This window comes from Stomoxys calcitrans, chromosome 3 (assembly GCF_963082655.1).
Source record: "Stomoxys calcitrans chromosome 3, idStoCalc2.1, whole genome shotgun sequence".
Taxonomy (NCBI): domain Eukaryota; kingdom Metazoa; phylum Arthropoda; class Insecta; order Diptera; family Muscidae; genus Stomoxys; species Stomoxys calcitrans.
In genome coordinates this window covers 96,774,991-96,788,429 of record NC_081554.1, presented here as the reverse complement: position 1 = coordinate 96,788,429, position 13,439 = coordinate 96,774,991, and the positions used below count along the sequence as shown (strand labels likewise).

The following is a 13,439-nucleotide window of genomic DNA, read 5'->3' as shown; positions in this document are numbered from 1 at the left end:
TATTTCTTAATAAGATAAGATAAGATAAGATATTCATGCAGATACGTAAATTGTAAAAAAAAATATCTTTCAAAATTCAATTAAGGCTGCGTGCCAATTTATTGCAAAGTTGTAGGGTTTGTAAAAATATGACGTTTGGTGTGGTGAATAATTTTTGAGTAGCCCAGGGGATATTAAGATTTTTTCCAGAAGCAAAGCCAATTTTGACGTTTATAGAGCAGAGTACAACAGAGTAATTAAATTTGAGAGTGACGATTACTAGCCACTTATAAACACATATTTAATTTTTTATGATTTAAAAAATGGCAAAACAAAATGTTTTTATTCGAGATATTTGCAACTTCTGTGTGACATAATTTTCGGACGTCGTCGGCATCAGCAATCATTCGACTTTTACATGTTAATAAAATCCTTGTACTATAAAAGCATTAATCCAAATATATATGTATATATTTGTTCTTACTGCAAGTTTACTAAATTATTTTTAAGCAAGTCATGGGTGATTATTTAAAATAGCTTGGTTTGTTTCTGTTCCGGCAGAAATGTCAAAAATTTGCAGTGTGAGAAAGTTACCGTTTGGCACAACAAAATTTAATTTTTTTTCACCAGTGTCAAAAAACTTCCCACATTTTACCATAGAAGATTGCTACCGGTTGGCACAGCTGCTAAGGTTAAATTAAAACAAATCCGTAGAAATATTTTTGTTATGTATTTATTTAGAAAATGTGTTAATTAGGTGCACTCTTAAAGTTATTAAATAACTACATACAAACGAAAACACATATGTTAGATGAACGCAATCGATACTTTTAATTTAACCATTAACCATTTTCGAAGGAGAGCTTATTTCAAGCCTAAATCTTTTGCAATTGTATGTGAACAAACGGCCATCATTTGATCCTTTACACTTTCAAAATTTTTCAAGGCTATTGGTTTAGCTTCGGGCCATTTGCCCAAATCGCGATAAATAGGACGGCAGAATTTCATACGGAAATTTGAATTTGCAAATGCAATAATTTGATCCATTCTATTCATAAGTTTGGCCATAATGCAGAGACGCATAACACGGAACAAGACTTCCGCATTTTTTGTCTGTTTCAAGTTATATGTGGACTCCAAAAGTTCAATTTTTTTCTCAGTTAGATCCTTTATTTCCTTGCATTCGATTAATTTTCCTAGGAAATCAATCAATTGATGGGTAGATATCTTTTGCTTGACTTCAGCATTCTCAACCAATTCCTCGGTGGTTTTTGTACTCCACAGTAGGGCAAGTTGGTTTGAGACGTTGGCAAGAGTTTCATCTAATCTGAAAACAGTTAATTAAGGTAATTACGTATGAGTTTTTATTGCAAATATTACACAGGCTTACTTTGGTATAATTGGAGGCATGCCCTCGCAAGTCAACCACAAGTCCCAATCAATTTGTTCGAGTTTTTCCTTTTTATCAGTGCCAATGAAATAATCATACAAAGAGTTTTTAAAATCGTCGGTCATCACTGATTGGTATGCATATTTTTGCAAATACGATTTTAAGAATGGCTCAAACACTTCAGGCCCTCCCATTAATTCTTCAATGTATCGCAAAAAGGTTGATCCTTTAATGTAAGGCACACTAGAGAATGCATCGTCGGGACCACAGTTCGAAAGGTCAACTACAAGCTTGGTCAATTCCGGTGTATTACTCAATTGAGTTCGGATCTGAAAGGAGAGGATATAATAAAACAACACGATCATAGTATAAATATGGAAAATAACTTACACATTCTTGTAAATCAGTTAGATTCCTAATCATATGGAAATCTTGCTCTTTTGAACCCTTCATTCGGCCCACAATTTTGGTTTCGACGAACACTGTAAAACCTTCATTAAGCCAAAAGTGTTCGAAATTTTTATTGGTCACCAAATTTCCGGTCCAGCTATGAGCGATTTCATGGGCGACAACATCAGCCAATGACTTATCTCCGGCCAGTAAAGTAGGGGTTGTGATGTACATTTGGTTTATAGTTTTGGAACTTTGAATTTCAAAATTACTGAAAATTGTAGTAGGCTCAAAATTTTAATTTTTTTTTTTTTTCTTTGGAAGAAATGTCAGACTGAATTCAATTTCATTTTTGGTGTACATAATTTTTCATTTCAATTCAAATTTCATACTGTTCGGTCGTAATAATAAGAAAATTTTCTCAAATATAAAATTAAACGGAGAAAAGAAGAACTTAGGATAATTTTGCAAGAATAGGCATTTATACTTCGGGATTTCAGAAAGAAAATTAGCAAAGAATTGGTTCCCGGAAACTTATGCTAGTGATTGGAATTTTAAATCGCAATCCAACTCATAAGGACGCATAGCCCCATTATAGGCATATTTGGGGGCACATTTGGAGTCCAGCATTTTGTCAATTGGATTGTTGAAGATTACAAATTTTTTTTTTTTTTTTTGAAAATATTTCTGTTTCTCCCTACAAGCAACCAGGACTGACATATAGTTCTGGTATCCATAAGGATACCAGAACACTACCCGGATTTTACGATTCCAACAATGAATGGAACGTTTTTGGAACATTTTAACCAAAATTAACATTTTGAAGGAAAATTGACAAGAAAAACGGTGAAAAAAGTCAAATTTAAATATAATGTCAAAACAAGTCTTAATGGAGCGTTAACAGGAATTACATCAATGAAATAGATTAAGCTTTCACCCTAATTTAATATACATAGACACCTTAACTTAATTATCTACGAGCATCTCAAAAGTTTAACCCTCTTTTGCCATATCTAACTACCATGTCAACAACGATCGTCAACTGGCCAGATGACAACGTGGGACAATTGCGGTAAGTCTTTGATTATTTTCTCTTCCATTTGTTAAATCTTTGGAATGCTCGGAATATTAAAACAAAATACTCATTTTATCTACATAACATTTCAATAAGATTTTTTTTTTAATTTAACGTCATAACATTTCAATTAGGAATTAGAAATAAGTTCAGAATAATAACACATTTACATTAATAATTTATATTCCGTTTTATTTTTCATTACACCCTAATACACATTTTATTTTACATTTATTGTCATTGAATCACTGCATTTTAATTAATCTCTTCCACTCAACCAATTTTATGAATTTTTATTAATTTCTATAATATATATTATAATGTTTTTGTAAACGCCGTTTTTTTTCAATCACGAAAGGTTCGGTACTCTTGCTAAAGGATACTCTGGAGGGCAGTTAGGTATTCAGATACTTTTCTGCACGGCAGGGTGGGTGTAGGATACTATGTGACCAATTGACATCTTTGGTCACGCCTTCTTATTAACGTCATTCTCCTACGACTTCTATACTTTTCCTTTCCATCTGTCTATTATCATAAGAGCTACCTAAATTTTCTTTATGTAATTGCATCCATGCCTATTTCTGTTGGAGAAAGAACGCCCCCCAAGACTGAGCACGGCTGGGGCCAGTAGGTAGCCAGTTCCAAGGTGAATAGGGCCATTATATGGTAGATCGTTAAATAATTAAATGGCGCCCAACGTGGGGCACTCAGCGTAGATATTTGGTCAATTCTGACTTAAACATTTTGATAAATTTCAAGAAAAGAAAACTTGCTGAGGTCTCAAATTTTCTCTTTATACATTTCTCTCCTTTCACTTTTTCCGTCTTTTTTGATTGCAATACAGGATTTGTGTTTATTTTAATTGATAATTACACTAGTTTGCATCAAAGGTTCTATTCTTTTTCTATGATTCACTAGACATGAGTTTTATGGAGTTTTAGTTCTGGACATTTTTGGAGCTATACCATATAATCTCAGTCTCCTATTTTCCTTCGTCTATTTTTTTAAATTAATTGTGATTGAGATTTTTGAGTTTGGATGAATTTCGGATTTAAACTCTCATATTGGTTTAAAACTTTTCTGCTGGTATTTACAAATTATTCAGGTGGAGAGTTTTAATTCTGGATAAATTTCGGTATTATACTCCATTCAGAATAATGCTGTATAACAGTTTCTTTTATGGCGTTAGTTGGAGGAAGCAGAGTGAACTTTAGCCTTGAGATACTCAAACCGAGTAGTGATATTAGAGATATAGCTGTTATATTTGTTTGTTTAATTACCTTTTGAATTGGGGACCATATTTTTTTTTGTTTTGTTGAAATCATTTATATTTATTTCTATTTTACTTAAATAATGCCGGTTTCACATAGTAGGGATAACTCCGTTGTCCGTGACTCTGGTCAAGCTAATGGGGAACGTGCGATTGATTTGGAAAGCACTGATTCTAATCGTATGGGTAGGACAAGGTCGGAAACCAGACGACTTCAAAGACGAAGTCTGAGCCTGACGAGGCAAGTTGATAATTCGGTGCAGTCAGAGTTATCGCAACCGATGGGTGAGAGTCGAATTCGTGATGTAGTGTCGTCATCGATCAATGAGTTTCGAAATGAAATTACATCAATTATTGCGAGTCAGTTAAGTGCGGCATTAGGCGGCTTGAATTTGAATGGTAATTCGGATTCAAACCAATCTACCATTAGAAGAGAACAATTGCCCATGAGAAATGAGAATCCTATGGAAGCAATGCCCACTTCACAGGACAGTTCTGAAAAAGTCCTGAACATTATTCGTAATTGGAGACTGTCGTTTTCAGGAAGTAAAGATGGAATAGCGGTTGAGGAGTTTGTGTACAGAGTGGAAACTATGACAGACAACACACTTAGGGGAAATTTCACCCTATTGTGTAAATACGTACATCTTTTGTTTGACGGAAATGCCTTGGAGTGGTTTTGGCGTTACCATAAGAAGAATCGCAGTTTGAATTGGTTTGAGCTGTGCGGTGCCCTTAAAAGGCAGTATAAAGAGTTTTATAATGATTACGATATTAAGGACGAAATTAGGCGTAGACGACAAAGACCGAGGGAGACATTTGACGAGTTCTGTGACGCAATTATGGTCTTGTGTGACAAACTATCAGCACCTCTTTCCGATGAGGAGATTTGTGGGACTATGTTGCGTAATTTGCGACCAGAATTGAGACATGAACTCCTTCATATAGATATTACTCATGTATCGGAGCTCAGAAAGGCAGCACGAAAACATGAGAAATTCATGGATGATATACAGTGGTCAAATAAGAATCGTAGTGTCGGGAACAAGTCATATTTAAATGAGTTAGATGAATATGAGGAAGGATCTGAGACTGATTTGTGTGAAGTTAGCAGATCTATGGTATGCTGGAACTGCGATGAGCAAGGACACGGCTACAAAGAATGCATAAAGGAGAAAACGACGTTCTGCTATGGCTGTGGTAAGAAGAACACATACAAACCAAGTTGTCCAGAATGTCAGAGCTCGGGAAACTCCTTGCGGGATGTCCCTCGTCCGAAGAGAGGACATCCATTGAACCACATGAAGAAATAAAGAAAGACATAAAATTTGCTGCTGAAGACAAATCTACTAATTTATTCTCTGCAGCCACATCCTCTAATACCCGAATAAGACGTAATACAGATAGAATGAGGAATTTTTGGAATAAGTTGAAGGTTTTCAGAAAGTATGTAGTATCGGCTATAACCAACAAGGATAACGACACAAGACCTTACATTCATTTGACAGTAGATGGTAAGCTACATTTTGCATTAATGGACAGTGGCGCAAACAAAAGTGTCATAGGTGGTCAGTTTGCCGAGGAAATTCAAAGAAATGACAATTTTACAAGCTGCAAGGGATCCGTTAAAACTGCTGACGGTGAAAGACAAAAGATTGCAGGCACTATTGCGTTGAAATTTCTTTTCCAAGGGAAGCTATGTGAGTTTGAGTTTTTGGTCATACCGTCCATAAGGCAGGATATAATATGCGGTATTGATTTCTGGAATAAATTTGGAATCGGAATCTCGGTGAGGAATGAGGTCAGTGAGATCAGCTCAGTGGACATTGAGTCGGAGAAAATCGATCTTACGAATGACCAACTAAAACGTTTGGAATCAATTGTCGATACTTTTCCGAATTCTGAGAGAGATGGTTTGGGATGTACAACTTTAGTTGAACATTTGATTGATACTGGTGATGCGCGTCCCATCAAGCAGAGATACTACCCAATATCCCCGGCGAGAGAGAAAATATTATGCGAGGAGATTGATCGCATGATTTCTCTAGGTGTGATTGAGGAGTGCCCCGCATCCCCGTGGTCCTCTCCTGGAGTACTATTAATTAAACCAGGCAAAGTTCGGTTCTGCGTGGACAGTCGGAAGTTGAATTCAGTTACAATCAAAAATGCATATCCCATCCCGAATATAGATGGTATTATTTCTCGACTACCACCAGTGCGATGTATTTCAAAGGTTGACTTAAAAGATGCATTTTGGCAGATTAAGCTCTCCGAATCATCTAAGCCGAAAACTGCCTTCACTATTCCCAATAGGCCATTGTACCAATTCACAAGGATGCCCTTCGGATTGTGCAATGCGCCACAAACAATGTGTAGATTAATGGATATGGTAATCCCATACCATATGAAGAGCCACGTCTTTGTCTATCTAGACGATTTACTTATCGTTTCTGAAAATTTCGACGAACATTTACAACACTTGCAGGAGGTTGCAGCCCAATTCCGTAAGGCTGGATTGACGATAAATGTGAAGAAAAGTTGCTTCGCAATAAAGAGAGTCAGATATTTGGGCTATATTGTCGGAGATGGAAGCCTTAGCGTGGACCCTGACAAGGTAAAAGCAATAGCTGAGTTTCCTGCACCAAAATCAGTCAGGAATCTTCGTCAGTTTCTTGGAATGATAGGATGGTATCGACGTTTTGTGGAAGATTTTTCAACCCATTCTCACCCATTGACTGAGCTATTGTCAAAGAAACGTTGTTTTAAATGGACTGCAGAGGCTCAACAATCTTTTGAGTTATTGAAGTCAAGGCTATGTTCTGCTCCAATTTTAGCTCATGCAGATTTTAATAAACCTTTTATACTCCAGTGTGATGCGAGTTCTGTAGGTGTGGGCGCGGTTCTAGCTCAAGTTGACGATGAGGGTAATGAGCGACCCATTTCTTTTATGTCCCAGAAGCTAAATAAGGCTCAAAGGAATTACACCACAACAGAGCTGGAGTGTCTTGCAGTGGTGCTGGCAGTAAAAAAGTATCGTCCTTATATTGAAGGACATAGCTTTAAAGTGGTCACTGACCATGCAAGCTTAAAATGGCTAATGCAGCAAACAGATTTGTCCGGAAGATTAGCACGGTGGGCCCTTAAACTACAAGGCTTCGATTTTGTAATAGAGCATCGGAGAGGAAAAGACAATATAGTCCCCGATGCATTATCCCGCAGTTTTGAAACTGTCATTGAAGAGGTGGATATAGAAGTTCTCCCGTCAATAGATCTTAACTCACCGCATTTTGACAGTCCAGATTATGCAAAATGGAGGTCGGATATTTTGGATACTGAATTTCCCGATTTCAGAGTTGTTGGGAAAATCATCTACAAGCGGACTGAGTTTTCTACAGGTGGCACTGATGATGAAAGTCTTTGGAAGATAGTTGTTCCAATGGAATTAAGACACGATGTTATCTATGCGGCTCATAATCAGCCAACCTCGTCACATGGAGGAATTGCAAAAACCACAGAACGCATTCGACGATACTTCTTTTGGCCACGTTTAGTGACCGATGTTAAGGACTATATAAATAGTTGTGAACTATGTAAAACGTCGAAAGTTCCTTCAACAATTTTACGACCACCAATGGGCCAAATGGTCAAGACGGATCGTGCATTTCAACGTTTGTATATTGATTTGATAGGTCCTTTTCCTCGGACTAAGAAAGGCCACATCGGTATTTTAATTATATTGGACCATTTCTCAAAGTACACTTTCCTTAAACCTTTGAAAAAATTTGTGTCTAGGAATATTATACATTATCTGACAGACGACATTTTTAAGGAGTATGGTGTTCCGGAGATAGTCGTAACCGACAATGGTTCGCAATTCACAAGCAAAGAGTTCAAGGCGATGCTAAGCAAACATGGAATTGAACAACAACTCACGGCAGTGTACAGTCCTCAATCAAACGCGAGTGAACGGGTAAACCGGTCAGTGAATGAGGCTCTCCGATCATTCGTGCGAGAGGATCAGTCAAAATGGGACTTATTTTTGCCAAGTGTCAATTGCGCTTTGAGAAACAGCGTTCATCAGAGTATTGGAACTTCACCATACCAAATAATTTTTGGACAGAAAATGATAACACATGGGAAAGACTATGAGGTTTTGCGAAAATTAAAACTTTTGGAGGAGAATGATTCCGAGTTATCTAGACTAGACAAATTTTCGTTGTTGCGTGATTCGATTCAGACAAAGATCAAGGAAGCATATGAGAGAAATCAGAGAGTATACAATTTGCGTTCACGGAGGAGAGACCTCAAAATTGGGCAACACGTATATAGAAGAAATTTTGAAAAAAGTTCTTTGTTGAGAAAATTTAACTCAAAGTTAGCTCCTAGTGGGATCAAGGCCGAAGTATTGAGGAGGAAAGGGAATGCATATTATGAACTAAGGGATTTAGAAACAGGGAAAACAAGTACTTATCATCTAAAGGATATTTGGGAATAGTAAAAGTTTTTTTTTTTTTTTTTTTTTTTTTTTTGTAAGTTGGGGATAATTTTGTGATGTACATTTGGTTTATAGTTTTGGAACTTTGAATTTCAAAATTACTGAAAATTGTAGTAGGCTCAAAATTTTAATTTTTTTTTTTTTTCTTTGGAAGAAATGTCAGACTGAATTCAATTTCATTTTTGGTGTACATAATTTTTCATTTCAATTCAAATTTCATACTGTTCGGTCGTAATAATAAGAAAATTTTCTCAAATATAAAATTAAACGGAGAAAAGAAGAACTTAGGATAATTTTGCAAGAATAGGCATTTATACTTCGGGATTTCAGAAAGAAAATTAGCAAAGAATTGGTTCCCGGAAACTTATGCTAGTGATTGGAATTTTAAATCGCAATCCAACTCATAAGGACGCATAGCCCCATTATAGGCATATTTGGGGGCACATTTGGAGTCCAGCATTTTGTCAATTGGATTGTTGAAGATTACAAATTTTTTTTTTTTTTTTTGAAAATATTTCTGTTTCTCCCTACAAGCAACCAGGACTGACATATAGTTCTGGTATCCATAAGGATACCAGAACACTACCCGGATTTTACGATTCCAACAATGAATGGAACGTTTTTGGAACATTTTAACCAAAATTAACATTTTGAAGGAAAATTGACAAGAAAAACGGTGAAAAAAGTCAAATTTAAATATAATGTCAAAACAAGTCTTAATGGAGCGTTAACAGGAATTACATCAATGAAATAGATTAAGCTTTCACCCTAATTTAATATACATAGACACCTTAACTTAATTATCTACGAGCATCTCAAAAGTTTAACCCTCTTTTGCCATATCTAACTACCATGTCAACAACGATCGTCAACTGGCCAGATGACAACGTGGGACAATTGCGGTAAGTCTTTGATTATTTTCTCTTCCATTTGTTAAATCTTTGGAATGCTCGGAATATTAAAACAAAATACTCATTTTATCTACATAACATTTCAATAAGATTTTTTTTTTAATTTAACGTCATAACATTTCAATTAGGAATTAGAAATAAGTTCAGAATAATAACACATTTACATTAATAATTTATATTCCGTTTTATTTTTCATTACACCCTAATACACATTTTATTTTACATTTATTGTCATTGAATCACTGCATTTTAATTAATCTCTTCCACTCAACCAATTTTATGAATTTTTATTAATTTCTATAATATATATTATAATGTTTTTGTAAACGCCGTTTTTTTTCAATCACGAAAGGTTCGGTACTCTTGCTAAAGGATACTCTGGAGGGCAGTTAGGTATTCAGATACTTTTCTGCACGGCAGGGTGGGTGTAGGATACTATGTGACCAATTGACATCTTTGGTCACGCCTTCTTATTAACGTCATTCTCCTACGACTTCTATACTTTTCCTTTCCATCTGTCTATTATCATAAGAGCTACCTAAATTTTCTTTATGTAATTGCATCCATGCCTATTTCTGTTGGAGAAAGAACGCCCCCCAAGACTGAGCACGGCTGGGGCCAGTAGGTAGCCAGTTCCAAGGTGAATAGGGCCATTATATGGTAGATCGTTACAGGGTGACAAAAGTCAAACAAGGATTCTCCATACCACCGAATGGGAATGAGGGAGGCATGACCAAGAGATCATATTGTTTCCAAACATAAGGACCACACACATCGACGGCAGCTTTTAACATTTCTGATGTTTGTGAAAATTCTTCCGCACATTCATCGATTATTCCCTCTTCGGCCCAAACATTTGAATTCGGACCCAAGGGCTTTGACACCAAATCACCAATAGCAATAGCCAAAAGATATGCAGGGATTGGTACTTCTTGCTTGAATGTTGTTATACCAGCATCCTTCTTTTCAATTAAAGCACTCATGAGCGCCGTGAGATCTCTGGGATGCTCCACGGTTGCATTGTAAGTAAATTTCACCGCAGGTGTATCCTGACAGGGCACAATGGAGCGGGCGTGTATAGCTTGGCATTGACTGAACATATATGGATGTTTTTTGCCCAACGTCTGCTTAGGGTTTAACCACTGCAAACCGCTGGCGTTACTTGACGTTTCATATTCTATGAAAACAGAAAGACTGAAACAAGAGAAATGAAAGCATACTTGTGTTTAATATTAATCGCAATGATAAGTAGAGGAACAATAATTTTTTACGTCAATTTCATGGCAGCCGGTTGTACGTACCGGATTGACTCGATGGAGTCCTTCATCGGCAAGGGCTGCCGTCTCAAGGTACAACACAGTGCTACAATAACGTGAAATCATGACTTAGAGTTAGTATTCTACTCTGCTTTCGGATAAGTCGCTACAATTTTTGCGAAAAACATGGGGTTTCAACGAAAGAAAAATTGTGCAGCCATAATTTGGAGCAAAGAGTTGTAGCAATAGGACACCAGACTTAGGACCGAAAATAGTCAATATCAGTCAATATTTAAATATTGCTGTCATACAAACCGATCTGCTCATCTGATGTTTTGAGATCATAGAAGCCTTTTTTACGCAATGTTTGACAAAATATCCGATAGAGACCAATATCCCGGAAAAAAATTTGCTTTGTTCACAAATGTTAACTATGTGGAAAGAAATTTGGTAGGTTTTTTGAAATATTTGTTGTCGGATTTTTTTTGTAGTGGCAACGACTCACGAAACACTCGTGATTAGTGTAGTGAGCAGGGTTTCACTCACTCACGCATGAAGAATTTTAATTCAATCACGATTACGTGATTGGATTTAGATCTTACCTCATCTCATGTGCACACAGCAGTAACACAACAGAAAATGAAAATTCAAAATTCGATCAGATTCGTTTGGGTCTTTTTGTGTATTTTAGTGTGGATACAAATACGCTGAACAAATGAAGTAACTTGAATTCCAGAAATACGCAACGTCCTATGAAAAATTATTTTTAAAAAGCCGGGTATTCTCTTCTTTTTTTGGAAAATAAAGAAAAAATATTGATGGATTTTTTCTAAAAATAATTTTTTTGAGAAATTGTCTCTAAAGATAAAATTCAAAGCTTTGTCAATAGAGAAAAAGACTTCAATTAAATGAGCATAATAAAATGGGATTAGTATTGGGATAAATATGGGATACTATTTTTAAAAAGCCGGGTATTCTCTTCTATTTTTTTGAAAAATAAAGAAAAAAATATTGACGGAATTTTCTCTAAAAATAATTTTTTTAAGAAATTGTCTCTAAAGATAAGATTCAAAGCTTTGTTAAAAGAGAAAAGAAAATTAATATTGTATTTGATTTTAATACTCCTGACAAAAATTAAATATAGAATGGCAAAAAATAAGTGGAAATCGGATAATAAACACATAAGCGTGTCTTTGAAATCTAAATCAAAATTAGTAGTTAGAGCACTCAACAAGCCGATTACTGGCTTAAGTATATTCCAAAGTGGCATAGGACGGATTAACATCCGAACCCTCTTTTCAACCTAACCTAAATCAAAATTCTGAGCTGATTTCCAAATTTACATATGTATTAGGTTCGTTCTTTACACACATATTGTCTCAATCAGCATAAATATGCGCTTGAGTACATACATTCAAAAAGATAATATGAAAGTACACAAGCTAGCATTTTTGGAAAACGCCATTATTGCTGGTATCCCAAAATAATTACGATAAATTATTAAATGAAGGGAACTTCCCGTATAGTATGATTATTATTAATAAACAAAAATATTTCTTGGAATGAATAATAGTCACGATAAACTATTGAATATCCTCCCGGTTGGTATGATAACGCCAGCAAAGTTTTGTCTATAGAGACAACACTGAATTTTATCAACTTACAATGGCATGTGATTATTATTGGGCTTTTAATACACCTGTCAAAAATATAATATATTATGCCAAAATATAAGTGAAAATCTGGCAATATATAACGCAAATATACCTAAATCTGAACCGATTTCCACAAATTTAACTGATACGGTTAAGGTTATATTTCTTAGAGATCGACATACAAATGTGCGTATGTTTGTAAAAATATTTCAGTTATATTGAAATATGACCGATTTTTTCAATTTCAAAACTCGTCTTCCGTTGGTTAATAAAAAAGATTGTAAATCTAAAGTAATAAATGAACACAAAAATATATTAAAAGACTTAAGGCCTGGTTATGCTCTCGTAAACATACCGTAAATGTAGGAAAACGTGTCAGCTGTTTTGTTTTGCTTTATTAAAACGCATGCAAACGATTACCGAACGTCTGTCGACCGTAAACGGAATGTAGAATTCAGTAAAAACAAAATTTTACGTTCCGTTTTCGTGTCCATACCAAAAATTTATGTTTAGAAAACTTCTATTCTCCTATTCTATTTTTCTGTTGAATTTATTACAATTTATTGTTAATAATAAATGATGAATGGGTAGCCCACCATGAAAACGTGGCCAGTCTGACCTGTTCTGAAAAGTAAATGGGAAAAAGAGTGAGACATAGTGATAACAAGAAATTACAAGAAGAGAGTAGGGGTAAGCGCCAATAGGCGCTGTCGTATCCGCTAAACCATGTTAGCACTATGTCGTGAAACTGGGGTCTATAATCCACGCACTTCGACCTCACTGTACCAGAGCCCACGGCCTTAAGGGCCGCCACATACACATACTGATTTTGAACCGACACGTGATGATAATAAGCATAATTGTTTAGCCTTCATCAACATTACGAGAATCTTAGCTAAGAGCTATAAGGAATAAGTAGCATTTTTAATAGGTGACAAAGCGTTTTAGGGCTAATAAAAAAAATTGGAAGATGAGTGTATGAACTCTCTTGTAAGGTAATTTTTCATAAGTGTTTACG

General features: G+C 35.6%; 1 protein-coding gene across 3 annotated transcripts in view; it reads right to left on the bottom strand.

Moving 5' to 3' along the window:
- Nucleotides 1-696: 696 nt before the first annotated feature.
- The window catches only part of LOC106089167 (large ribosomal subunit protein uL13m), a 28,403-nt gene continuing 15,660 nt past the window's right edge, over nucleotides 697-13,439 (bottom strand). For all 3 annotated transcript variants that reach the window (XM_013254947.2, XM_013254949.2, XM_013254948.2), the window contains 4 exons: nucleotides 10,188-10,704; nucleotides 1,760-1,981; nucleotides 1,370-1,698; nucleotides 697-1,306 (listed from right to left, as the gene is read on the bottom strand). In XM_013254947.2, the coding sequence (XP_013110401.1) occupies nucleotides 844-1,306; nucleotides 1,370-1,698; nucleotides 1,760-1,981; nucleotides 10,188-10,704 (1,531 nt within the window). In that variant the 3' untranslated portion in view covers nucleotides 697-843. The remainder of the gene's footprint in view (nucleotides 1,307-1,369; nucleotides 1,699-1,759; nucleotides 1,982-10,187; nucleotides 10,705-13,439) is intronic.